The sequence below is a fragment of the Notolepis coatsorum genome (genome assembly GCF_963971535.1).
Source record: "Notolepis coatsorum genome assembly, chromosome: 1".
Classification (NCBI taxonomy): Eukaryota; Metazoa; Chordata; class Actinopteri; order Aulopiformes; family Paralepididae; genus Notolepis; species Notolepis coatsorum.
The window spans coordinates 280,360,590-280,386,950 of record NC_140165.1 but is presented as its reverse complement, the minus strand read 5'-3'; the positions used below and the strand labels follow the sequence as shown (position 1 = coordinate 280,386,950).

At 43.6% G+C, this 26,361-nt stretch overlaps 1 protein-coding gene across 3 annotated transcripts in view; it reads right to left on the bottom strand.

Annotated features, from left to right (window-relative positions):
- The window catches only part of pik3cb (phosphatidylinositol-4,5-bisphosphate 3-kinase, catalytic subunit beta), a 277,178-nt gene that overhangs the window by 47,436 nt on the left and 203,381 nt on the right, over nucleotides 1-26,361 (bottom strand). For all 3 annotated transcript variants that reach the window (XM_084332779.1, XM_084332778.1, XM_084332780.1), the window contains 2 exons: nucleotides 24,496-24,725; nucleotides 9,735-9,917 (listed from right to left, as the gene is read on the bottom strand). In XM_084332779.1, the coding sequence (XP_084188905.1) occupies nucleotides 9,735-9,917; nucleotides 24,496-24,725 (413 nt within the window). The remainder of the gene's footprint in view (nucleotides 1-9,734; nucleotides 9,918-24,495; nucleotides 24,726-26,361) is intronic.

Here is a 26,361-nt window from a genome sequence, read left to right as displayed (position 1 = left end):
TAACAATTGTGTGTATTGAGCCATACTGTATTGTACCCATTCTGCAATCTGTTAAATAAAGTTTTCATTCATTCATAGGCTGGTTGGCTATGCTAACAAGGCCTGATCAGCATGAAATCGTTCTTACCTGTGGCCGGTTGGATCCCAAAAAGGATTTCCCAGTTATTGATCGCCATCTGGCTGATGCTATATTCCTTTACTGCATACTGAATTAGGCGTCGCAAACAGAAAAAGTATAGGCCTGAATGAATTTTTTTTTTTACATCTGGTCTGAAAACAAGTACGGAGTACCGTAATTTTCGGACTATAAGCCGCGGCTTTTTTCCCCATTTTTCGACCCTGCGGCTTATATAACGGTGCGGCTTATATGTGACTCGACGAGACCAAACCCGAAAATGTAAAAATCGCAATATTGCTTTTTTGACTGCATTGAAATGTTATTTATCTGTTCCCTTATTTGCTAAACTTAATACAACTTGTAAATGAGTTAATTCTTGTTATTTGTCCGACAGTATTGTGTCCCAATGCTGGTCGGAAGACTGTAATTAAACATTAAAACACCTGCGGCTTATAGTCCAGTGCGGCTTATATATGTACACATCATTCAATTTAGCTGCTGCGGCTTATATTCAGGTGCGGCTTATAGTGCGAAAATTACGGTACTCTATTCTCGAGACAGCACCACTACCAGGATCTGCCGGTAATGCACTTTTCCAAATTGTTGTGGGAGTTGTAGTATTATGTAGTATCACTTGGATTGACTTAATTATTGCCGATGCCTTTTGTAGACTACAATGTTTTTTTTTCATAGAAAAAAAGTCACCGGCCACTGTGGCCGGTAGAATGACAGTTACCGGCCACAGCCGAATTCTACCAGCATTTGGCCGGTGGTCAGGTGTTAATGTCAAGCCCTGAGTAAAAGTACAGTAAAAAAAAGAAAAAAAAAGAGGTTTGGCCTCCAACCAGAGTGCAAAGATAACAGTAAAGTGCAATACTAATATACAATGTACATGTGATAAAAACGTATATAAATTAGTAATGATAAGTGTAGTGTAATCATATGTATGTACAGAGTTGTAGTATTAATATTATGATTAATAATATTAATCATATTATGTACAGTGATACAGGTATAAAGAGTTATCATACTGGCCGGCTGCGTAACTAGTAAGAGTAGGTAAGGGATAAATAAAACCTAAAAAAAAACTGATGGAAACACAAAACCTAACAACCTATAACAGATTAGGATAATGCCTATGAGTAAAGTAAGGCTTTTAACTCATTGAGTGCCAAAAATGAGATATCTCGTTTCTGAAAGCCAGCGCTTGAGCGGCAAAAACTAGATATCTTGTTTTTTTTTTTTTTTTTATTATTATTATTATTATTATTATTATTATTATTATTATTATTATTATTATTATTATTATTATTATTATTATTATTATTATTATTATTATTATTATTATTATTATTATAAACAGTCCCGCGGACCTTCCTGGCACCTCTGATTAAGTTATAATTGAAATGACGATTGAATCCCGACAGGTGGCAGTAGGGTTGTCACGATACCAACATTTTTGTTTCGATACTATACCAATACTAATTTCGATACTTTGATACTTTTGGTACTTTTCCTCAAAATCAGGGAAACACTCTCAGATGTCATTATTGTTCTTTATTTTAAAACACAACAATGACGAGAATAAATAAATTAAATTAAAAGCAATGGCATTCAAAATGCTGGAGAACTTTTTTTGCACTCAAAACAGTTGCTGTACAAGGTTTCTGTACCCAGCTTTCTCAACTGTATATATATTGGAACTTGGTCCATACAGATGAACTCTGTGACTGCCCTGTTGAGCCTTTTATCATCTTTGGACTAATTTGTGTACTTAATATGCTGCTAAAAAAAGAGCGGAGGTTAGGTTGCTTCTGAGTGGGGGGAGTCACTCTGTGAGCCAAATGCAGCAGGCTTCTGTAGTTAAAAAAAATTCAAGGGGTAGAAAAAGTATGGTTGTATTATTATACATTTGTCATAGCAGAGGGCCTAATTAGTTTGAGATACCATAAGTTACCTAGAAAACATTTTGATGAGTGAGACTGATTATAGCCTATCATAATCAAGAACTAGGTTATGTCATATTGTAGGCTGTTTAACAAAAATAAAATAGATTTCCGTTGTCTTTATACAGTATGTATGAACCATTAATGGGCAATTGTCAAATGTCTCTGTATAAATCACGTTTGTGACTAAGCCATAGAGATGCTGTGTTTACTAGCTTTCAGCACGGCAGTTTAGGCTATTATTAGGCATTTAAATTTATTTTCTATTCTTGCGAATAGCATTGTGGACATTTTCTAATGCTCGTATAAGGAACTGTAGTCACGGGGGCCGGCATGGCTCGTCCGGCGAGTGTTGGCATCGACGGCATGACCGCAGCGCTGACAGGAGCCACCGCAGCACGTGACGCCGGCCACCACAACCATCGACAATCGCAGTGAGGATCTCCGTCGCCTGGCTAGCTCCGGCTAGAACCATAGCTCGCCAGCTATACAGGCCAACGCCACCCGAGTTCGCCCCGTGCAAAATGTGCTGAACGGCCAACGCTGGTCAACAAAGATCCTCACCGCGACTGCCGATGGTTATGATAACTAACTAGTCGTGGTGAGGATCTTTGTTGATTGACGTTGGCTGGCTAGCACACCCCGCATGGAGCGAACTCGGCCAACGCCAGCCCATATAGCCAGCGAGCTACAACTCTAGTCAGAGCTGGCCGGCCGGCGTCGGTCGACGGAGATCCTCACTGCGACTGCCGATGGCCACGACAACTGGCGCCGCGTGCCGCGGTGGCTCCTGTCGGCGCTGCGGTCGTGCCACCGATGCCAACGTTCGTTGGACGAGCTATGCCAGCTCTCGTCTCAACTAGAGTTAGTTGTTCTTCATTCCAGAAGGTTGCTTCCGGTAAACTAGCGCAACGTCACCACTGACAGCAGCGCTGTGCTCCAATAGGAAGGCATTCGCATGCATAAATGAATAAATAATTTTGTTTTTAAAGTACCGTTTTTCCCCCAAACGCAGTATAGTATAATTTCGAACACTCTAGTACCGCGGTACTATACCAATACCGGTATACCGTGCAACCCTAGGTGGCAGTATCACCTACCTTTTGAACTGGGCTAGTTTAGCGTAGGGCCACTTTAGTGTGGGGAGTGTCTGTCTAGCACTCAAAGCAGAGAGCGAGCAGCAGTGAGCTATAGCGATCGTGACTTGTGATTAGAAGATTAGAAGAGGACAAAACAATCACACTTATGGATGATAACGTGCGTTTTCACCAGACTACATTGGACTCCACACTTCTGGTAAATCATAAAAATACTATAGTCAAACCGGCCGAGGAGGTAACATTATTTGTCGATGAGTTGAGAGCTCCCCAGACTACAGCTGGGCGATCGCCTAGAGAGAACTATTTGATATTATTATGAAGAGGACAAACGGTGATGATCCATCCATAACATAAGGTGCGTTTTCACCAGACTATGTTGGATTCTAGTATTTTCAAAGAGGCTGTTTGGATGTAAGTTCCTGAATGTAACGTTAGCCTGGCGTTGCTAACGGGCCAACTAACATTATATTTATTGATCCTGTTCTGACCTAAGACACTTGGAAGTTGGAGCAAGAGTGGACAGGGTTTTGGTGGACCTGCTGACAAAAGGTAACATCTATTTTACCGAACCCCATCATAAAACATGCCTTTGTAATTATCCCAGCATCGTAAAATGGGATAGCGAACGAACGAAGGCATGTAGAGTATAAGTAGTGCCTGTCAAATAAGCCATACTATTGTCTCCATAGCTATAATATAGAATATACGATGGGTCTGCAAACATCGTGAAAATGGTCAAAAAAGCTGGCTCCAGGGAGTAAAGATGGAAAAACAGCGTGGCAGTCAAAGAGTTAACAGCGTCTTAAAAGCACGTCTGGGTAGCGCCTGCCTACCACCGCAGAGACACTGGTATCGAATCCAGCTGTCAGCGGTACCTCCGGCTTGGTCGGTCGTCCATACTAACCAATTGGCAGTGTTAGCGGGTGGGAAGCTGGTGGGGTGTGTATCCTGGTCGTTGTAAACAGCGACTCCTACAGGTCGGTCGGGGCGCCTGCTCAGCGAGGAAGGGAACTGGGGGAAGTAGTGTGAGCCTCCCACGCGTTACACTCCCCCAGTGAGAGTCCTCGCTGTCAGGTGAAAAGAAGCGGCTGGCTGACTCCACATGTATCGGAGGGGACATGTGATAGTATCTATCAACCCTCCCTAGACCGGCAAGTGGGGGGCAAATGCACGCAACGACCAGGAAGGGAGGGCAGGGAATTGGCATAACGACTAAATTGGGATGGGAGAAAAATACAGAAAAAAGGGGGAGAAAAAAGTAGATAAAAAAAAAAAATCTTAAAAATGAGCAACTGAATGGGCTGATGTAATACTTAAGGAGAGGCCGTTCCAAAGACAGAGTCACATTTTTATTTGCAAAGAGCCCTCAGTTTTACCCAGTAGGTCCGTCTGGCTCCGGTTCAGGTTTAGAGTTCAAATCACGGTAGAACTAGAAAGTATCTTTTCTAGGTTTGTATACCCACCTGCTGGTGAGAAGAATCAACACCAGCCATGATCATTTAACTGTACAACCGCAGGCCTCTGAGGCCCCGTTTAGACGGAAACGCTAGCAGGTGAATCCGCAAAAATATTTTTACAGATGTGCCTTTCGTTTATACGGAAACGGCGTTTTTACGGGGTGAAACCGCAAAAAAGTGAGACTACCTTCCAGGGTGGAATTCCTAGAAACGCTAAAGCTTTGCGCTTTCGTCTAAACTATCAAACCGTATAAATCTGTTAAAACGATGACGAAAGGGTTGTCACATGGTTGTTTAACAAAAATAAAATAGATTTCCGTTGTCTTTATACAGTATGTATGAACCATTAATGGGCAATTGTCAAATGTCTCTGTATAAATCACGTTTGTGACTAAGCCATAGAGATGCTGTGTTTACTAGCTTTCAGCACGGCAGTTTAGGCTATTATTAGGCATTTAAATTTATTTTCTATTCTTGCGAATAGCATTGTGGACATTTTCTAATGCTCGTATAAGGAACTGTAGTCACGGGGGCCGGCATGGCTCGTCCGGCGAGTGTTGGCATCGACGGCATGACCGCAGCGCTGACAGGAGCCACCGCAGCACGTGACGCCGGCCACCACAACCATCGACAATCGCAGTGAGGATCTCCGTCGCCTGGCTAGCTCCGGCTAGAACCATAGCTCGCCAGCTATACAGGCCAACGCCACCCGAGTTCGCCCCGTGCAAAATGTGCTGAACGGCCAACGCTGGTCAACAAAGATCCTCACCGCGACTGCCGATGGTTATGATAACTAACTAGTCGTGGTGAGGATCTTTGTTGATTGACGTTGGCTGGCTAGCACACCCCGCATGGAGCGAACTCGGCCAACGCCAGCCCATATAGCCAGCGAGCTACAACTCTAGTCAGAGCTGGCCGGCCGGCGTCGGTCGACGGAGATCCTCACTGCGACTGCCGATGGCCACGACAACTGGCGCCGCGTGCCGCGGTGGCTCCTGTCGGCGCTGCGGTCGTGCCACCGATGCCAACGTTCGTTGGACGAGCTATGCCAGCTCTCGTCTCAACTAGAGTTTGTTGTTCTTCATTCCAGAAGGTTGCTTCCGGTAAACTAGCGCAACGTCACCACTGACAGCAGCGCTGTGCTCCAATAGGAAGGCATTCGCATGCATAAATGAATAAATAATTTTGTTTTTAAAGTACCGTTTTTCCCCCAAACGCAGTATAGTATAATTTCGAACACTCTAGTACCGCGGTACTATACCAATACCGGTATACCGTGCAACCCTAGGTGGCAGTATCACCTACCTTTTGAACTGGGCTAGTTTAGCGTAGGGCCACTTTAGTGTGGGGAGTGTCTGTCTAGCACTCAAAGCAGAGAGCGAGCAGCAGTGAGCTATAGCGATCGTGACTTGTGATTAGAAGATTAGAAGAGGACAAAACAATCACACTTATGGATGATAACGTGCGTTTTCACCAGACTACATTGGACTCCACACTTCTGGTAAATCATAAAAATACTATAGTCAAACCGGCCGAGGAGGTAACATTATTTGTCGATGAGTTGAGAGCTCCCCAGACTACAGCTGGGCGATCGCCTACAATGGCGATCGCCTAGAGAGAACTATTTGATATTATTATGAAGAGGACAAACGGTGATGATCCATCCATAACATAAGGTGCGTTTTCACCAGACTATGTTGGATTCTAGTATTTTCAAAGAGGCTGTTTGGATGTAAGTTCCTGAATGTAACGTTAGCCTGGCGTTGCTAACGGGCCAACTAACATTATATTTATTGATCCTGTTCTGACCTAAGACACTTGGAAGTTGGAGCAAGAGTGGACAGGGTTTTGGTGGACCTGCTGACAAAAGGTAACATCTATTTTACCGAACCCCATCATAAAACATGCCTTTGTAATTATCCCAGCATCGTAAAATGGGATAGCGAACGAACGAAGGCATGTAGAGTATAAGTAGTGCCTGTCAAATAAGCCATACTATTGTCTCCATAGCTATAATATAGAATATACGATGGGTCTGCAAACATCGTGAAAATGGTCAAAAAAGCTGGCTCCAGGGAGTAAAGATGGAAAAACAGCGTGGCAGTCAAAGAGTTAACAGCGTCTTAAAAGCACGTCTGGGTAGCGCCTGCCTACCACCGCAGAGACACTGGTATCGAATCCAGCTGTCAGCGGTACCTCCGGCTTGGTCGGTCGTCCATACTAACCAATTGGCAGTGTTAGCGGGTGGGAAGCTGGTGGGGTGTGTATCCTGGTCGTTGTAAACAGCGACTCCTACAGGTCGGTCGGGGCGCCTGCTCAGCGAGGAAGGGAACTGGGGGAAGTAGTGTGAGCCTCCCACGCGTTACGCTCCCCCAGTGAGAGTCCTCGCTGTCAGGTGAAAAGAAGCGGCTGGCTGACTCCACATGTATCGGAGGGGACATGTGATAGTATCTATCAACCCTCCCTAGACCGGCAAGTGGGGGGCAAATGCACGCAACGACCAGGAAGGGAGGGCAGGGAATTGGCATAACGACTAAATTGGGATGGGAGAAAAATACAGAAAAAAGGGGGAGAAAAAAGTAGATAAAAAAAAAAAGTCTTAAAAATGAGCAACTGAATGGGCTGATGTAATACTTAAGGAGAGGCCGTTCCAAAGACAGAGTCACATTTTTATTTGCAAAGAGCCCTCAGTTTTACCCAGTAGGTCCGTCTGGCTCCGGTTCAGGTTTAGAGTTCAAATCACGGTAGAACTAGAAAGTATCTTTTCTAGGTTTGTATACCCACCTGCTGGTGAGAAGAATCAACACCAGCCATGATCATTTAACTGTACAACCGCAGGCCTCTGAGGCCCCGTTTAGACGGAAACGCTAGCAGGTGAATCCGCAAAAATATTTTTACAGATGTGCCTTTCGTTTATACGGAAACGGCGTTTTTACGGGGTGAAACCGCAAAAAAGTGAGACTACCTTCCAGGGTGGAATTCCTAGAAACGCTAAAGCTTTGCGCTTTCGTCTAAACTATCAAACCGTATAAATCTGTTAAAACGATGACGAAAGGGTTGTCACATGGTTGTCACGGCTCTGGTTGCGCGTACTGCTTACGTCACAGGTAGCAGGTATGCGCCAGTAGCCGAGACGTAAACAAAGCAAGTATGTCTGACTTATATCAACGGAGATCACCTGAAGGCTACATTGGCAGTACTTTTAACCCTTTCACTGCCACACGACAGAAGGTTACCCCTTTACTATCACACAACCGGCTGTCGTGTGGCAGTGAAAGGGTTAAATACACAAGAATCTGTCCCGCGGCGTGAGTGGACGGTGGACCCACTGTCTGTGAGTGACTCTGCTTTGGTGCAATCACATTCCCCATCCACAGTCTGCGAATCAGAGGCAGAGTAGGGCGGGTCTTCACAGCACGTCATGTGACATATGCGCCAATCGTGTGACAGCGGGTCTCCGTCGTTACAGCGTCGTCTGCACGGAGAATTCCACTGCAAAACGCTCGTCTAAACGTAAAATTAAAAGTGAAACCGCAAAAGATGACTTTTGCGGTTTCTGTTCACAAAACGCTCGTCTAAACGGGGCCTGAGATAGTACAATAGTTGTGTAGAAAACCTAAAATTGATAGTTGATGTTATTGTAAGTGTTTTATAATCTCAGAGCAATGTGGGTTTCTCTACTGCAGAGTACAATGACTAATATTAATATTTTTTTTATTAAGTCTGAAAAGCTTCCAAGGGAAGGAGGGGGGGGGGGGGGGGGGGGGGTCATGACACAGAGCTCGGGATATTGTTGCCAAAACCTTTGGCATGAGAAATTGTCCTTATTCAACCCATTAAGAAACAGAGAGCAGCCATTCAAACTGAATAGTCATTCAGTAGCTGACAAAACTGTAATTATTGTTTTGATTTCAATTCCCAATGCTGGTCCGGTTTCCATTTAAAAACAGGGGGACTTTCTCAAACGCGGACCAGGCAGTGTATATAGAGACTTGGAATACAAGGCTGGCTTTGATGGGGTGCTTGGACTGCCGCTGGTCATGTTAAGTATTATTTACGACTTGACAGAAAACAGAGAAAGGGCTTTATGGAAATGCTTCATGCACAGACCCTTATCACTGGCATGCTTCATGCACAGACCCTGATCACTGGAATGCTTCATGGACAGAACCTTATCACTGGAATGCTTCATGCACAGACCCTTATCACTGGTATGCTTCATGCACAGACCCTTATCACTGGCATGCTTCATGCACAGACCCTGATCACTGGAATGCTTCATGGACAGAACCTTATCACTGGAATGCTTCATGCACAGACCCTTATCACTGGCATGCTTCATGCACAGAACCTTATCACTGGAATGCTTCATGCACAGACCCTTATCACTGGTATGCTTCATGCACAGACCCTTATCACTGGCATGCTTCATGCACAGACCCTGATCACTGGAATGCTTCATGCACAGACCCTTATCACTGGAATGCTTCATGGACAGACCCTTATCCCAGAAATGCTTCATGCACAGACCCTTATCCCAGAAATGCTTCATGCACAGACCCTTATCACTGGAATGCTTCAATGCACAGACCCTTATCCCAGAAATGCTTCATGCACAGACCCTTATCACTGGCATGCTTCATGCACAGACGCTTATCACTGGCATGCTTCATGCACAGACCCTTATCACTGGAATGCTTCAATGCACAGACCCTTATCACTGGCATGCTTCATGCACAGACCCTTATCACTGGAATGCTTCAATGCACAGACCCTTATCACTGGAATGCTTCATGCACAGAACCTTATCACAGAAATGCTTCATGCACAGACGCTTATCACTGGAATGCTTCATGCACAGAACCTTATCACTGGAATGCTTCATGCACAGAACCTTATCACTGGCAAACACAAGCGGGTGTACGCGATACAGTAGACCCCACTTTCCAACATTGACATTTATTTGAAGGATAAACCCCTTGAGATATGCCATCTCGTTTTCGAGGGAGTCCTTATTCATACATTGACGGGACATACAAAAAAATTACCCATACTGATCATAATCCTGCATTCATTAATTATATACCTATATATATATAGCCACCCTGCCCACCTTGTACTGGATGAGGGGGTGGTCCCCGCAGAGGAACTCCAGGCGGTGGCTGACACGCAGGACGTACTGGCCCCGTCGTGCCTCGTCCTCGGTGGGGCCGTGGGTGGTCAGCCACTTCCGCAGCGCCTGCTCCATCAGCTCAGAGGGTGTGCAGGATGGTGGCACCTTCAGACTGGCCGTGTCCTGAGAGGAGAGGAGGAGACCACAAAGAGAGAAGACCGTAGAAGATGATGAGAGAAGGGGAGGCAGAACGTGGGGAGAGGAAAGGAAAGGAGATGAGGGGAAAAGGTAGATGAGGAGCATAAGAGAGGGCAGAAAGGAGGAGAGATGGAGAGAGAGAGCATTATCATAATTATAATTTTCCTAGGCAGGAATATTTACACACTCCTACACTAAGAGTTGGTTCCACTGCGTTCCACTGTCAAACATCACTGTCAAACATCTCTGTCAAACATCTAATAATAATAATACATTTTATTTGTAACGCACTTTACATTTGGAACAAATCTCAAAGTGCTACATGAAAGGAGATAAGATAATAAAATAAATATTTATAAAACAACCAATGAAATGAAAGAAACATTCAGATCACAGTTAGCTCTAGACAGCCAAAAAAATATATACCAAATTTTTCACACACAAGTTTCAAGTTCAAGTTTCTTTATTAGTTGTCATACAAAAATACAGAATACTTTTACATGAAATGCTTTTTTCTGTTTTGCTCCTAAGAGTGTGAGATCATAGGACGCTTGGTTCATACTAGGGCTGTCCTCGACTAAGGATTTGGATGGTCGACTATGATTGGCCAAAATTTGCTGTTAGTCGACTATTGGTTGACAAAAAAAAAAAAAAAAAAACATATATATATATATATATATATATATATATATATATAATATTTTTTATATTTATTCTAAATTTAATTTTTTTTTGTATCATTCCATTTGGGCTGTGGGGGGTGCTTAATGTCTGAAGGAGTCGACTGAAGGCTTCTTGTTCTCTGCAAAAGCATGCAATTGGTCCACTGATGGATACATCTTGATATTTGTCTAGTCTAGTGTGTTCATTAGATGGGTGAACTCCTCTTCCAGTGCCTCTGTGCTTGTTTTCGTAGGCAGTTAGCATCTGGTATGCGTGCCATTAGCATTAGCCACGCTTCTAGGCCTCTTTTCTTTTGGAAAGAATGATAAAAATTTAAAATAAATTATAAAAAAATATAATAATAATAATAATTATATTCGACTAAGAGGTTGGCCAGTCGACTACGGCTCCTTTCGACCGATTAGTCGACTAATAGGGATCAGCCCTAGTTCATACACAGCTCATATTAGTAATATTCCACAATTTATTACATTTTAGATAGTAATAATGGCAGAGCATAAAATCACGACATGCGCTTTGTTGATGCATGTAGGACTAGCCTTGAGACAAACATGCATATTCACCGCCACAAACAAGGCACCAGTAGGTCCATTTAGGCAAATGCCTTGTTAAAAATACATGTTTTTAGTCCCCTTTTGAATGCCTCAACGGACTGTGGTGCTCTCAGATGGCCGGGGAGGGCATTCCACAGCCGAGGAGCAGCTGAGCAGAAGGCCCGGTCGCCCATGGTGCTGAGGTTCGTCTTTTGTTTGGGTTTGAGTGTGTTTGAGTTTCCAGAGCAGAGGGAGTGGGTGGAGGTCGGGGGAGCGATGAGTTCCTTTAGATATGAGGGGGCGTTGCTGTGGATGCACTGATGGGTAAGGAGGGATACCTTGTACTCTATCCTGAAGGAGACTGGAAGCCAGTGTAGAGAATGGTGTGATATGTTCATATTTCCGCACTCATCTGGATCCTAGAAGCACAGTTCTGGATGTACTGGAGCTTCTGGATGCTCTTGCTAGGGACCCCGATGAGCAGTGCGTTGCAGTAGTCAAGCCTTGAGGAGACAAAGGTGTGAACAAGCATCTTGGCAGAGTGAGTGTGGGACACTGGGACGGAGTCTGGCTATGTTTCTGAGGTGGAAGAATGAGGTTTTTAATGTGAGTCAAAGGTCAGGTGGGGTCCATTTTTACACCCAGGTTGGTGACTACAGGTGCGAGGGGTCGGTTCTGGCTGGAAAGGTGATGCTGGTTATTGGGGATCTCTGTCAAACATCTCTGTCCAAAGTTAACTAACCGGTGCTGCCTATACTCATTATTTTCCCTTTTTAATCATTGTTTTATCTTTCTAATCAAGTACTCAAAAGCATCATTTTTCAGCCTCAGGATTTCAGGCTATTTGTGCCTCGGAATGCGATTTGAGTGACAGACCCCCACCTGTAGCTCCGCCCATACTACTCTACAATCGTCAAAGTGAACCTAATACACAAACAAATATGGCTCAAGTATACGTTTTCGAATACAATACAATCCACAAAGGGATGACACCGAAGCAGGTACCCATGCCATACGATTTTGGGAAAACAAATGACAGGAAGAATAAGATTGCTCTCCCAATCTGTCTAACACACGGCACTTGTACTAACAACGTTAGTAACGTTAGATTTTCTTGGCGCAATAAACAGAGCTAAGATCCCCCCCCCCCCCCAAACACAGACAAGGAACATAATCATTAATTCGCAATACACACAAGTAGGTCTACATATATACAACGAAGCACAGAGCTAAGAACGTTAGCTAAGCTAGCTTGCTCTCTCAGTCCGTCTAACACACACACACAGTGCTTGCACTAACGTGCCGTTAGTGGCGCACACACACGGAAGAGTACCGTAATACACAAAGGGATGAATGAACGAGGTCCTACTGCTAATTTACTAATTACGACGTACTGTATGTACTTACTGATTCGATGCTTTCTTTCGGTCTCAAAGACTTACAGGCTAGTTCCCTTCTTCTTTAGCAACAGCCAGGAAATCACGGAAGCATAAAGTCCCTCATCTTTGCAAAAATCCAAAAACGAACTTGGTCCATTGCTGGCGAAGCACACCATCATCAGGAAAAATGTGCAAAGACTTATTAGCAGCTTGGCAGCCAGGAACAGCACATGGCCTGCGTGTTTTGCTCAGGTTTTTCTTTAGGTTAGGCTAACTCACTACACTTCATTGCGGTCTCTGATCTCTGCACTAAATAATGGTTGATTGTGGGCAGTGGAGGTGAGTACAACCAGGGGCGGAGCTATGCAAACCAGTACCTTATTCACGTCAGCAATACTGTAAAATCAGAACGGCTTATTTGAGTGAGGGACGATCTTGTGAACTCAAGACTAGACTGATGAGTCAATATGGTAATTAGAGACACAGACCCATTGATACTAACCCCTATTGCTCTAAAACAATGCTAAACAGTGGAAAAAGCCATTTATAATGCATGGGACCTTTAACATATTGAATAAATTATATTGTGTTTTTGTTCCCCCCATATCTCTTCTCGTTTACAAGTTACATAATTTCATGGCGTCTGTGCAGCCTTGTTTATTCACTGTGTCCATGGAAACAATGATGAACCCAGCCATAAAGGTGTGGTTTCCTTACGCAAATAAGACAGAACTATAGTCAGTTTACTTTACTGATAACAACATCACTGCCCAACTCATAAATGTTCAGACACGCTTAATCTTAGGTTATTAGTGATACTCTGTATGCACCCAATTCAATTGAAAAAATCTAACCCTAACTAACCTTATTGTCATGCACTTGTCCTAATATACTAACCTACACTGTAGCACTCAACACTTTGATGAACATTGTTACTCAGCTGATAGATGTGTGCCCTTCCTGATGACTTGTCATATAGAACTTGTAAGCTTTTGCTTTGGATAAAAGCGTCAGCTAAATGACTAAATGTAAATGTTATATAGCCACATTTCTTTTCGAACTAATTTGGTCATGGATGGATGCCGATTTGGTCAAAATCTTTGCCCTCTTGGGTGTCGAGGTGTTTTTGAGGCTGTTAAGTATAGGCCACTCTGCGTACGAGTGTGGGATGTTTGTTGAGCACATCTGCTCTTTTTCAGTCTCATCCCCTGTTTCCACTCAACACAGTTGCACACATTCTCCCCTGCAGCAGTTTGAGAGGTTCATTGCCTTGCTCAAGGGCAGCTCAACACTTTATTATTGAGGACAGGGGGGGTGATGTGATGCTGAGCAGACTGAGGCTGTATATTACAGACTGAGGCTGTATATTGCAGTCTGAGGCTGTATATTGCAGACTGAGGCTGTATATTGCAGACTGAGGCTGTATATTGCAGACTGAGGCTGTATATTGCAGACTGAGGCTGTATATTGCAGTCTGAGGCTGTATATTGCAGACTGAGGCTGTATATTGCAGACTGAGGCTGTATATTGCAGACTGAGGCTGTATATTGCAGTCTGAGGCTGTATATTGCAGACTGAGGCTGTATATTGCAGAATGAGGCTGTATATTGCAGGATGTGTGGTTGGTGGGTATAGGTGAGAAAACACAATGGGAAGTGTCTGTTTTCCTGTTGTTCAACTGCTGCAGCCTGCCAGTACTATCGTCGACAAGTGAGCTTGAGACTTGTTTTGACACAGCTGTTTGTCCATCTTAATGAGTATGTTTGTCCATCGTAATGAGTCTGTTTATCCATCTTAATGGTCTGTTTGTCCATCTTAATGATTCTCTGTTTGTCCATCTTAATGGTCTGTTTGTCCATCTTAACACATCTGGCGCCAATAACGTCGTACAACGTGTTTCAAGGTCATGCTAATTCTGCCAAACCACGGCGTACGACGTTATTGATATCATATTTCATTTTTTCGCCATGGTATTCATAATTCCCTCACCCAGCCTCGGCTGATACAGTGGGAGCCTGCACAACTAATAAGAGCATTAGTGCAGACTGGTCCAAATTATTTGAGGTAAATTGAGAGGAGGGATGGATGGAGGGAGATAGATGGATGGATGGATGGGGTGAACTGAGAGGAGAGACAAATAATCTTGCTCAGTGTGTCTCTGTCTGTAGCCATAGGCCATAATATACAGCAGGGCTCAAGACAAAATCCCAGGCAGAGTCAGCTAACACACACACACACACACACACACACACACACACACACACACACACACACACACACACACACACACACACACACACACACACACACACACACACACACACACACACACACACACACACACACACACACACACACACACACACACACACACACACACACACACACACACACACACACACACACACACACACACACACACACACACACACACACAACCCAATGGTTCCATGAAGAAGGGTACAGGGCTATTTAACATGTTACAACATTGTTCTATGATTTCTGGATATGAGCTACATGATCATGGTGTTGGCTAGATCATATTAGAAATGCACGGTAGGTGTATGTATTTTCATAGGCTATTACACCGGCCTTATCCTTTAACCTCTTAACATGCACTGGTATAAGTGCCGTTTTGCCCTTGCACGTAAGTCACGGCACTTTGCGAGGGTCTAGCGGCTCGGGGCTGCATTTTTCGGCGAACATATAAATTACAGTTAGAAAGATTTGTTGCCGTTCGAATGCCACCTCCCTCGATCAAATCCGTGTTACATGACGATGTCAGGTGAGCGTCTTTTTACACGTCGCACGTCAGATTACCACCCCAGATGCATACGTTCGCCGCGTTATCCCAGGCCGTGGTGAATATAAGTATAGTTTCGGAGTGATCCGGGCTAATTCCTGGGAGGCTGAGTTATAGGGCGCGACGTGAATTCTACTAAAAGCATTAGTGTTTCATCCCTGGACATGCTACTATTTCCAAATCAAATGTAGGTATTATGTTTCATCATGAATGCATGGAAGGGGGGGGGGGGGGGGGGGAGGTCGTTTCTGATGCTTTGATTGCCAGTAACGGCATTCGTTGTGAACACTACACACGCTGATCAGCTGGATCGGTATGAAAACATTGTACGATCAAGCTGAAATTGATGTCAGATAGTCCTTACCTTTGGTCGGTGGTATTCCAAAAAGAATATTCCAATTGTCTGATCACGATTTCCAGTATTGGTGTCCATCTGGTTCCGGACATAATTTGGCACAACTTATGGATCGAGTGTGCCAGATGCGTTTCGAAGTGGTCGGATGAAGCGATTTACTCCGCTCCATCTAAATTTAGCGCCCGGAGGGATTTGAGTGTAACACAGGGTCTGGAACAGGGTTTACTGCACTCTCGATACTGCCACCTGGCAGGATCTGGCTGGTACTGCACCCTCGGGGTCCCAGTATGCCTTTTAACGGCAACATACAGGTCCATGACATTGAATAGAATATTAACATTGAAAAAAAGGAAAACGGACCAAATAACGTATATATACGTGGTTGGCGTTCAACGGTTGTCGAGCAAACACGTATATAAACGTTGTTGGCGCAGAAAGTGTTAAGAGGTTAACAGCACAGGCTCAACACAGTCACTGAAGGCCTAGTCTTCAAGCACCTATCAATCACCACAATGGCAACAATGGCTCAGATATATTACGGCAATGGCAGAAACTCCTCACTTTGTCTCAGGTGGAGAGTAAAGTTGAACTGTGGAGAATGTAATGTGATGAACCTGATAGGATACAAACAAAAACGAAGGTCCACACAAGAGCAATATCAATCAATACGAATATTTATTGATTTAGGCAGTAATCCAGTGGGGTAAGCAGTAGAATAGTCGGGTTTCGTTCCGGGGTCGATATACGAATTCAGGCTTGCCTACAGAAGGAGGGATTGTCCAGGGTTCAAAGTCGTCATCCGATCCAAACAAGGTCAGTACACAGGGGGGGTTCTTTAGCCGTTCCAAGGGTCGTCAACAAGGCACACCTATCACGCTATCTCCTCTCCTCTACTTCCTCTCACCGTCACAAACTCTTGAACACTAATAACTCTCTCTCTCTCAACTCCACTCCAACACCAAACTATACTAACCCACAGGGTTAGTAGATGCAAGACCCCCCGCATTTCATTGTATACTTGTATGCCGTGACAAATAAAACTCTTGACTGACTTGATACTATACTATAGTATATACTATAGTATACTATATCAGCACAATCAGCTGTGTGTGTGAATGCTGTGCAGGTGTGCTACATCAGTCCTAATCCTCTACCCACGTGACGGATATATCTTCCCTCCAGGGCACGAAATTGAAGCCCGCCACCGGCGGCCATATTTTAGGTTTGGCGAGTGACACAGAGGTCTGTCCGCCACGTGGCGGGTAACAAAATGAAAATAGTCATGTAAAATTAAAACTGCAGTGTGTTTTGGTCTTACGACAGTCTCCTTTTAGCAAATCGCGAAGCCTGCGATTTGGTATACGTTATACAGCGAGTTTGATTCAAGTTTTTTTCTTGCGTGCCAGTCATGCTTACCAATCGGAAGTGCTGTGCTCTCATTGCTCACCAATCAGAAGTAGCCCAAGGTAGCTACTAGGGATGTCCTGATCCGATCACGTGATTTTCCGAAGATCGGGATCGACAAAATTATTATAATTTTTTTTTTTACTCATACCGAGGCCTTAGTTTTGCTTTTAAATTGCATATCATCATTCATTTATTTATTGTCACACAGAGCAGAAGAATTTTGCCAAAACAAACGCATTTCCTTTGATTTAATTATACATCAAATGATTTATGTCAAGGATTGCAATGCCTCGCTTGAATGAAGTTAACTTTTCACCTGGATAACGTCAATATTCAGGGTGAATGTAATGTGAGAAATTGTGACCAAAAATAATAAGAAAAAAAAAGAAAAAAAATGTAAAAAAAAATTATCGGATCGGGAAATATCGGTATCGGTAGATACTCAAAATCACATGATCGGGATCGGATCGGGAGCAAAAAAAATTATCGGGACATCCCTAGTAGCACTAGCTACGTATACGCCCAACAACAACAACTTGTGAAACGTGATAAATGTCAGTGTGTGAAGACATATAGCATAGCTCCAGAGTGCTTTGGTCGCATTTTGCAAACTAAATCAGTCCCAGCTTTTTTCATGCTGTTTCTATGTGCAGTGTAAATTCCAATGCTTCTAGTCATTCATTTCCGTCGGGGGAAAATAACGTTAGCCGCTAGCTAAGCTAAACTAGCCAATCCTGCTCAGACAGAAAACAGCTGAGCCAAGGTTAGAAAGGGGGAGCGAGGCTCTCTCTCCATCCCTCTCTCTACTTGTTCAATTAAGGAGCCCTTTCTGTGTGTGTGTGTGTGTGTGTGTGTGCGCCAGTGTTTCCGTTAGCCAGTAATTACCGGTATTTGACCGGCAAAATCTGTTGAAGTCCGACATATTTAATCTCTCCGGTCTTAGGTCGCTTTCACATATAGTTTTGGTGGACTCTGTGCAGTTCTGGTGGTGAAGTTGCAACATTGTTGCATTCTTCATTTGGTTCGCCTGCGTTCACATAGCAATCTGTCAGGCGCACCGAACTATCTGAACAATGTCACGCGGTCGAAAAGGGCGCTCGTCTATTGGACAGTGGAAATGTGTGTGTGGCTGCGAGCCCGTGTGTGCGCGTGCGTGTGTGTGTGTGTGTCTGTGTGTGGACTGCGAGCCCTCCAGATCAGCGGAGGCGAGTATTGACGTGGCATTGATCCATTGATCCAATGCCGTGCGCCTCGGTAATAATAATAAGCCGCGTTTTTTATTCCTTCTTCCCAAGATGCACAGTTAGATATATAGATAGATATATAGATAGAGATAGATAGATAGATAGATAGATAGATAGATAGATAGATAGATAGATAGATAGATAGATAGATAGATAGATAGATAGATAGATAGATAGAGAGATAGATGCAGTGTGCTTGTTTTGCAGTGAGTGCTGCGAGCAGTTGTAATAATAATCACTTCCTATATTTGGTTCGCGTTTGGTCCGCTGAAGCGAACCGAGACCTACGTTTTCAGGCGGACCAGAGTTCGTGTGTTTGGTCCGCGAACCGAGTTCGACGCGCATTCACACAAACCCGAAAAACCGGACTATCGAATTCTGGTCCGAAAGTCCGGACCAAACAGCCCCTGTGTGAAAGCGACCTTAATGTCCGGTGAAAATAATTCCCTCTAAGCACAATTTGATTATTTAAATTGTATTAAAATAGGCTAAAATTAAATCGAAACAATCATTACATTTGTTTCATCGTTGCTTCTAATAATGACAACGACGTTGTCAGCGAGAGCTTAGTGCTGGGTTTGCGAATGCATGTGCAGCTGCAGAGCCGGAGCTGCGGCAGCACAGTGCAGTACTCCAATTCAGCCATTGGCAATTCAGCTGTTGGGTGGGGGGCGCTGCTGAGCGGTCCCCAGATAGAGCCAAAAAACAGCTGAATCTGCTGCTCTGCATCGACATACTCTCGCAAATAAGTCGTTGGGAGGTGGAGAGAGAGAGAGTCGTCACGCAAACCCACGATAATGTTGCCGTCTCTCTCTGCCAAATTTCTCAGTTCTTCGCTTGATATAATACAAATATAACGGAATTCGTTAGCTCATAAAAATGTGATTATAACAGACTGCTGTTTATTAATGTCGGGTGACTGCCCACAGACACCTATTTGATTTAAAGTCGGCAGCAGCACGGAGTCTCGGGACTTATTTAATTTGGAATATAATGACTATACGCAAAAGTAGCCTAGTTTTAAGTAAAAATATTATAAATCTACATGCCTTGATGATGTCATTCTTTTGTTTTGTTGTCATTCTTTTGCCTATCAATTGTTTTTAAGCTCAATAAACTCTGACCGGAATTTCTCTCATTTGACCGGTAGATTGAAATGTACCGGACACTGAGGCCGGCAAAAAAAAATTCTAACGGAAACCCTGGTGTGCGCCAGGGGCGGAGCTAGGGGATGGCTACCTGGGCTCAAGCCCCGGATGTATTCTGAAAAGCCCCGAATCTATTTAAAAAAAAATAAAAAAAATAAAAAATAAAAAATAAAAAAGATGATTTTTTTTTTTTTACGATTCATCGTTGTTACATGAAAATATGTTTGCACCAGATTTAGCAGAAGCTAATTTCCATCTGTGGTCTATCCAGCTGCTAACTGTATTTGAGTGAGTTAAGTCTTGGTGTTATGGTAGACTCAGACCTAAGCTTTAAATCACAATCAACAAGTTGACAAAAACTTAATTCTTCCACCTTAGAAACATAGCTAAAGTACGGCCATTTATAAATCAAAAGGACGCTGAAAACCAGATCCATGCCTTTATCTCAAGCCAACTCGACTACTGTAATGCACTCCTTACCGGCCTCCCGAAAAAATACGATGATAACTATTTTATTGCAATGCACTATTGCATTATTTTATTCTATTTGACTAACTATTTTATTGCACTGCACTATTTTACTTTGTATCAGTGAATCATAGACGCCTGGCCATAAGAGCATTCGGAGCATCTCTGCTCTCCCACTATTGAACTTGGGGGAGCAAAGGTATGATCTTGCTCCACCACTTTTTGATTATATGAAAAATATGATATATCCCCCCCTCAATATATAAATCTAACCATAACTATGTTATGGTTAACTGAGTTTTATAGTGAAAAGAGCAGCTTTATTGGTCAAGATTGAAGGCTCTATATTGCAGGAAATTGCATGTACAGGTTCATTAAATTCAAAAAAAATCTGTCGTGGAGGGGGTTGTGCCGGTCCAAACCACCTGCCCAAAAAAAAAAAAGAAAAAAAAAAAAAAAAAAAAAAGGAAGGGGGGCCCATCTGGGCTAAGCCCCGGATCTCCTACAATCCTAAATCCGCCCCTGGTGTGCGCGCATGCGGAAAAGACCAGATGACATGAGTTTGATAGTATTTACTGAGGATTGCCAGATAATGTTGATATTTAAATGTTAAAAAAAGAATACAAAATAAATGTACATGATCATGCAACATAAAAAGATTGTTGTAGGAACGGTTTGGGAGAGGGAGGTAGGGAGGGGTTTTAGATTGTGTGTTGTGAAGTTTAGACTTCAGAGAGAGAGAGAGAACTAATTTAACTCTGGCCTCTTTAAGTGTGTATTCTTCAACGTAATAGCTTATCTACTTGAAATGTACTGAAAAAAAATTATATATATGAGACACAAAAATGGGTATTTTTTGGGGCCGGTAAGAAATATGCTTGGCGGGTAGAATTTTCTCATCTACCCGCCACTGGCCGGTGAGTCAAAAAGTTTATTTCGTGCCCTGCTTCCCTCCCTTACATATCCCAAGGAGGGGGGAGTAGATCTGTCACAGTAAGTACTATTGAAATAAAGAGTGCAGGCTTTTAATGTGTCTCAGAGTTGAAAGGACACCGTGGATTCACATTGCAGCCTTTCTTTAATGCCAAGTAGCAGCACAAACAAGCATGCATGAAGAAGACCGAGTTCATCGTCTGTGAGTGGCTCGTATGTTTTCATTCCTGCTTCAAGCAATAGTACAAGTTGCTATATTTACAGCTGCCCTAGGGAAACGGGGACATTAAGAATGTGAGAAAGAGACAGTCCGTCTTTTAACTGCTTGGTTGCTCATAAACTCTCCCCCAGTGAGACTTGAGAGCTGTGGCTGGCAGTGACGCTATAGATTTACTAATATTTAAGCAAGAGGGACCCCAAATCTTAGTTTTTTTTCATCAGTCAATCCAAATCACTTGGGAGTGTGACTGTGATACATCACCAGAAACTCCTCAACATCTACTGTCTTTAACTATGATGAATGAACACGACAACACTCATTCACCATCTTTAGATAGACGTTTGAAAACAGTGTTCCTCTGAAAACTTAAAACAGAGTTATATGGTTCTTTGTCTGAGGTACTCAATTGATTTGACTGAAATATAAAACAAAAACAGTTTCTCAGTTGTAACACAATGAGCAGATAACAGATCACCATTTCATATATAATGGTATGAACAGAGCAGGGTTAGTGGATGTGGATGGTGTGAACAGAGCAGGGTTAGTGGATGTGGATGGTGTGAACAGAGCAGGGTTAGTGGATGTGGATGGTGTGAACAGAGCAGGGTTAGTGGATGTGGATGGTGTGAACAGAGCAGGGTTAGTGGATGTGGATGGTGTGAACAGAGCAGGGTTAGTGGATGTGGATGGTGTGAACAGAGCAGGGTTAGTGGATGTGGATGGTGTGAACAGAGCAGGGTTAGTGGATGTGGATGGTGTGAACAGAGCAGGGTTAGTAGATGTGGATGGTGTGAACAGAGCAGGGTTAGTAGATGTGGATGGTGTGAACAGAGCAGGGTTAGTGGATGTGGATGGTGTGAACAGAGCAGGGTTAGTGGATGTGGATGGTGTGAACAGAGCAGGGTTAGTAGATGTGGATGGTGTGAACAGAGCAGGGTTAGTAGATAAGTGACTACTGGGGTTAACCAGCCCTCACAATAGCTTAACAGTCACACCCATAAAAACTCCCAAAACACTGCACACAGACAGTGCGTGTGGGCGTGTGTGTGTCTCTGTGATGGTGATCAAAGGTGATTTATAACAGTCTGCTGGGACACAGAGAGAGAAAGAGACTAATTTAAATCAGAGTGGATAGGTCCTTTGGGCCAGCAATGCATGTGTGCGACTGTGCATGTGGGTGGATAGGTGTGTGTGTGTGTGTGTGTGTGTGTGGGAAGATGGCATGATTTTGCCAATGTCGGTGACCCACTTCATGTTGTCATGATCTCAGTGGCACTGCCAACTGTGGGCAGAGAGAGAGAGAAAGAAGGCTACATGTATGACTGTGGGTAGAGAGAGAAAATAGGCTACATGTATGACTGTGGGGAGAGAGAGAAAGTAGGCTACATGTATCACTGTGGGGGGGGGGGGGGGAGAGAGAGAGAGAGAGAGAGAGAGGGAGAGGGAGAGGGAGAGGGAGAGGGAGAGGGAGAGGGAGAGGGAGAGGGAGAGGGAGAGGGAGAGGGAGAGGGAGAGGGAGAGGGAGAGGGAGAGGGAGAGGGAGAGGGAGAGGGAGAGGGAGAGGGAGAGGAGAGAGAGAGAGAGAGAGAGAGAGAGAGAGAGAGAGAGAGAGAAGGCTACATGCATGACTGTGGGTAGAGAAGGTAGGCTACATGTATGACTGTGGGTAGAGACGGTAGGCTACATGTATGACTGTGGGTAGAGAAGGTAGGCTACATGTATGACTGTGGGTAGAGAAGGTAGGCTACATGTATGACTGTGGGTAGAGAAGGTAGGCTACATGTATGACTGTGGGTAGAGAAGGTAGGCTACATGTATGACTGTGGGTAGAGAAGGTAGGCTACATGTATGACTGTGGGTAGAGAAGGTAGGCTACATGTATGACTGTGGGTAGAGAAGGTAGGCTACATGTATGACTGTGGGTAGAGAAGGTAGGCTACATGTTTGACTGTGGGTAGAGAAGGTAGGCTACATGTTTGACTGTGGGTAGAGAAGGTAGGCTACACAATACCATTCCCCATGGCTCTTGAAGTCTCTCTTGAGTGATAACCTGTACAGACCATTATATACTCCTTCAAACCAAGTGTAGAAACAAGCAACCAGTACAAATTACATGGAACACCAATTAGTTGGCAATTAAGTAAATTGATGTATTTGGATAGCAAGTCCAACAATGTCAACCAGCACAATATCATCTCTAGTCTTTACATAAACATGCACCTGCTACAAAGCCCAATCTAAGAGTAAACAGAAAGGGTAGCCCCCTTTAACTCATTGACTGCCAGGGATTAGTCAGGGCCCCGTTCTAGCACTGCCACGCTTTAAAAGATAGGACTGCATCACCTTGTTTGTAGAGATATAACTATATTCTATATTATAGCTATGGATACAATACTATGGCCCATTTGGCATCACCTATCTATCGTTCAATATGTGAAAAAGAATAAAATGTCCCATCCATACGTTCCCGTGTTATACCGTGGTGAATATAAGTATGGTTTTAGAGCGGTCTTATCAGCCCGATCGGTAAAAAGGCATTGCAGGATCAAGCTAAAATTGACGTCAAATCGTCCTTACCTGTGATCGGGAGTATTCCAAAAATAATATTCCAATTGTTTGATCGCCATCTGGTATATCCAAGGTCCATTTGGTCCACGGCATAATCCACCACAACATAGGGATCGGGCATATTTGACTTCAATGGAACTGAGAGAACCGTTCGCCTCGCCCGAGAAGGAAAAATTAAACCCGAGACATTTGGCCGTCCCACAGCCCAGGATACAAGGTTACAAAGGGTGCGCGATACCGCCGTCTAGCGTGATGCGGCCGGTATTGCACTTTTACATTATCATGGTGATTCCCCATGTTAACCCCGAGTCCGTGTGCCTGTAATGAATAGAAATATAGAATAAAAGAAATAACGATCAAATAGTATACTCGTTGTTGGTGTTCAACGATTGGCGCCCAATAACGAGTATACTCGTCGTTGGCGGGGAATGAGTTAAGGAAATACAGGACATCTTGATTCAAGGCCTGACAGCTAAACATGTTTGAAATGTGTTTGAAGCTGTAGGCTGTTGTGGACACGAAAAATTGCAGCAAAATACCTTGGTATTTTCAGTGAATGTGGGTCAAGAAATTTAGAAAAAGGTTACTTTTCATCCATAAATCCTTATCTTCTAGTGAATATATTTATAAACCCTCAAATCCATCATTTATTTGGTTGAAAATATTCTGTACTGGGGCTTTAAAGTCAAGTCAATAACCAGGTACAAATTAATAAAATCATTGTCCCAAATGACACCAGACTCCTAAACAAATCTTTACAACATGACTGCAAGTCCCATCTCTATGTCAACCGTTGTTTCACAAACGAACCGCCGCCTCACCTGCGATTGGTCAAAGTGGATGGTGACCTTGAGGTCGGCGGGCCTGTCGTTGAGGCCATCGGTGATGGCGATGGGTGGTCCGGGCTCCAGCTGTGGGGAGAAGCAGGCCTGCAGCCACTCCATCCACGTCATCATCTGCACGTCCTGCATCCGCTGCTCGCTGATCCGGAACATCTTGCTGCGGAAGTCCCTTACCTCCTGGTCCTGCAGCGCGTCCAGCTCATGGAGACCTGTAGACAAGACGGGAAAGACGCTCCACTTAGGAACCCCTAGGAAAGACGGGGGTGTATTTGAAAGTAGAATAGTCTTGTTGAAACCGGAGGAGATCCTAAGTGAGGTCTTATTCTAAGCTGTGTGTCGCCGTGACCTGCATGCATGAATCAATAGGATATTATGATTATTACCATGGAAACAGAATGTACAGACCGCAAAATAAAATTGCAGGATAAGCTGATAACCTAACAGGATGAGCGAATAACCTTAACAGGATGAGGAGGTGGTTTCATGCCTCAGCGTTTAATTCCAGCACACCCCAGCTACCCTCTTTATGTGTGTCGTGGTTGAGAGAAAAGCTATTGTAAGTGGGTTTCAAATGTTTACGTACAGGGTTATTTGAATATCCTAAATATTAAAAGGATACGATGTGCATGTAAATGTGGGGTTGAAGGGAATTATTACGGCTTCATTAAGTTGACTCAGAACCTCAAGATCAAGTCTGCCAACACCGTACAGACATTCAAGGCCTTGCTTAAAATCCACCTTTTCGCTCTGGATGATCATTAGTTACTTTGCTGTTGTGTTGTGTGTCTGAGGTGTTCTTATATTCTCCGTCTGTCCATCTGCCTGGTTCCCTGTTTCTTTGTCCTGTCCATTTATTCGTATTTTTTTTTTGGGCTGCGCCCCGGACCGATGTAGAAATTGGCTGGGGGGCTCATTATAAATGATAATATCATATCATATCATAGCATGACATAATTTTGGAACAAGGTAAAATGCTTTACGGAGTATTGCACTGTTGCTGGGGATTAACAACGGTTCTGTCTCAAAAAGGGGGCACAATGACGACTTATTTTACACATAATCTCAAAACTAAGAGTTTTGTACACATTAATTTAGTTCGACAGGTATTGAGTTAATGAGTTTGTATATGTCCTCCGGTGATGACATTGGAAAACACAGATGGAGATGAAAACATAGCAATTGGGATACACTGTTTCTATTTGTTATGTTTCCACACAGCGATGCAGATACACAGTCCTACTCAATGCTGCAGGAAACACCAACTGTGTCGAGACATTCACATTGTGCCTGGTGCCTCAAACAAGACAGATCGTTGAGTCATTGATCCATAATTAACACAAGGAAATTATTTGGTGTCTTCCAATGACATCACTGGAGGACATAATCAAACTCATTAAATCAATGATTGTCAAACTAAATGAATGTGTACAAAACTATATAGAGTTTTAAGTGTGAAAGCATTGTTTTTGGTGAAATGCCCCTTTAAGATATCTCCGGTATCTCTTGTGTGAGAACATTGTACGTCCTATTTTAGATGAATCTATTTGATTGAATTTCATGTTTACAGGATCCTTTACTGTAGGTACTAAATACGTTTGATGGCCCCAGATGGTCCCAGAAAAAACACAAAACAAACTCATCATTTCAAAAACCATTTCAAATAATATTTTATTCCATTATTATCATCAACAACAACATTGTTTTCATCCAACATCACCAGTGTAATATAAAGTGATTTTCTTCTCGTTGTCTGAAGACTACAGGTACTTTGATCTTCAGGCCTCTTGAACGTTCTCCACTCTTAGCAGTGCTCCGGGGGAAACCCAGCCTGCGAGACACTCGGCA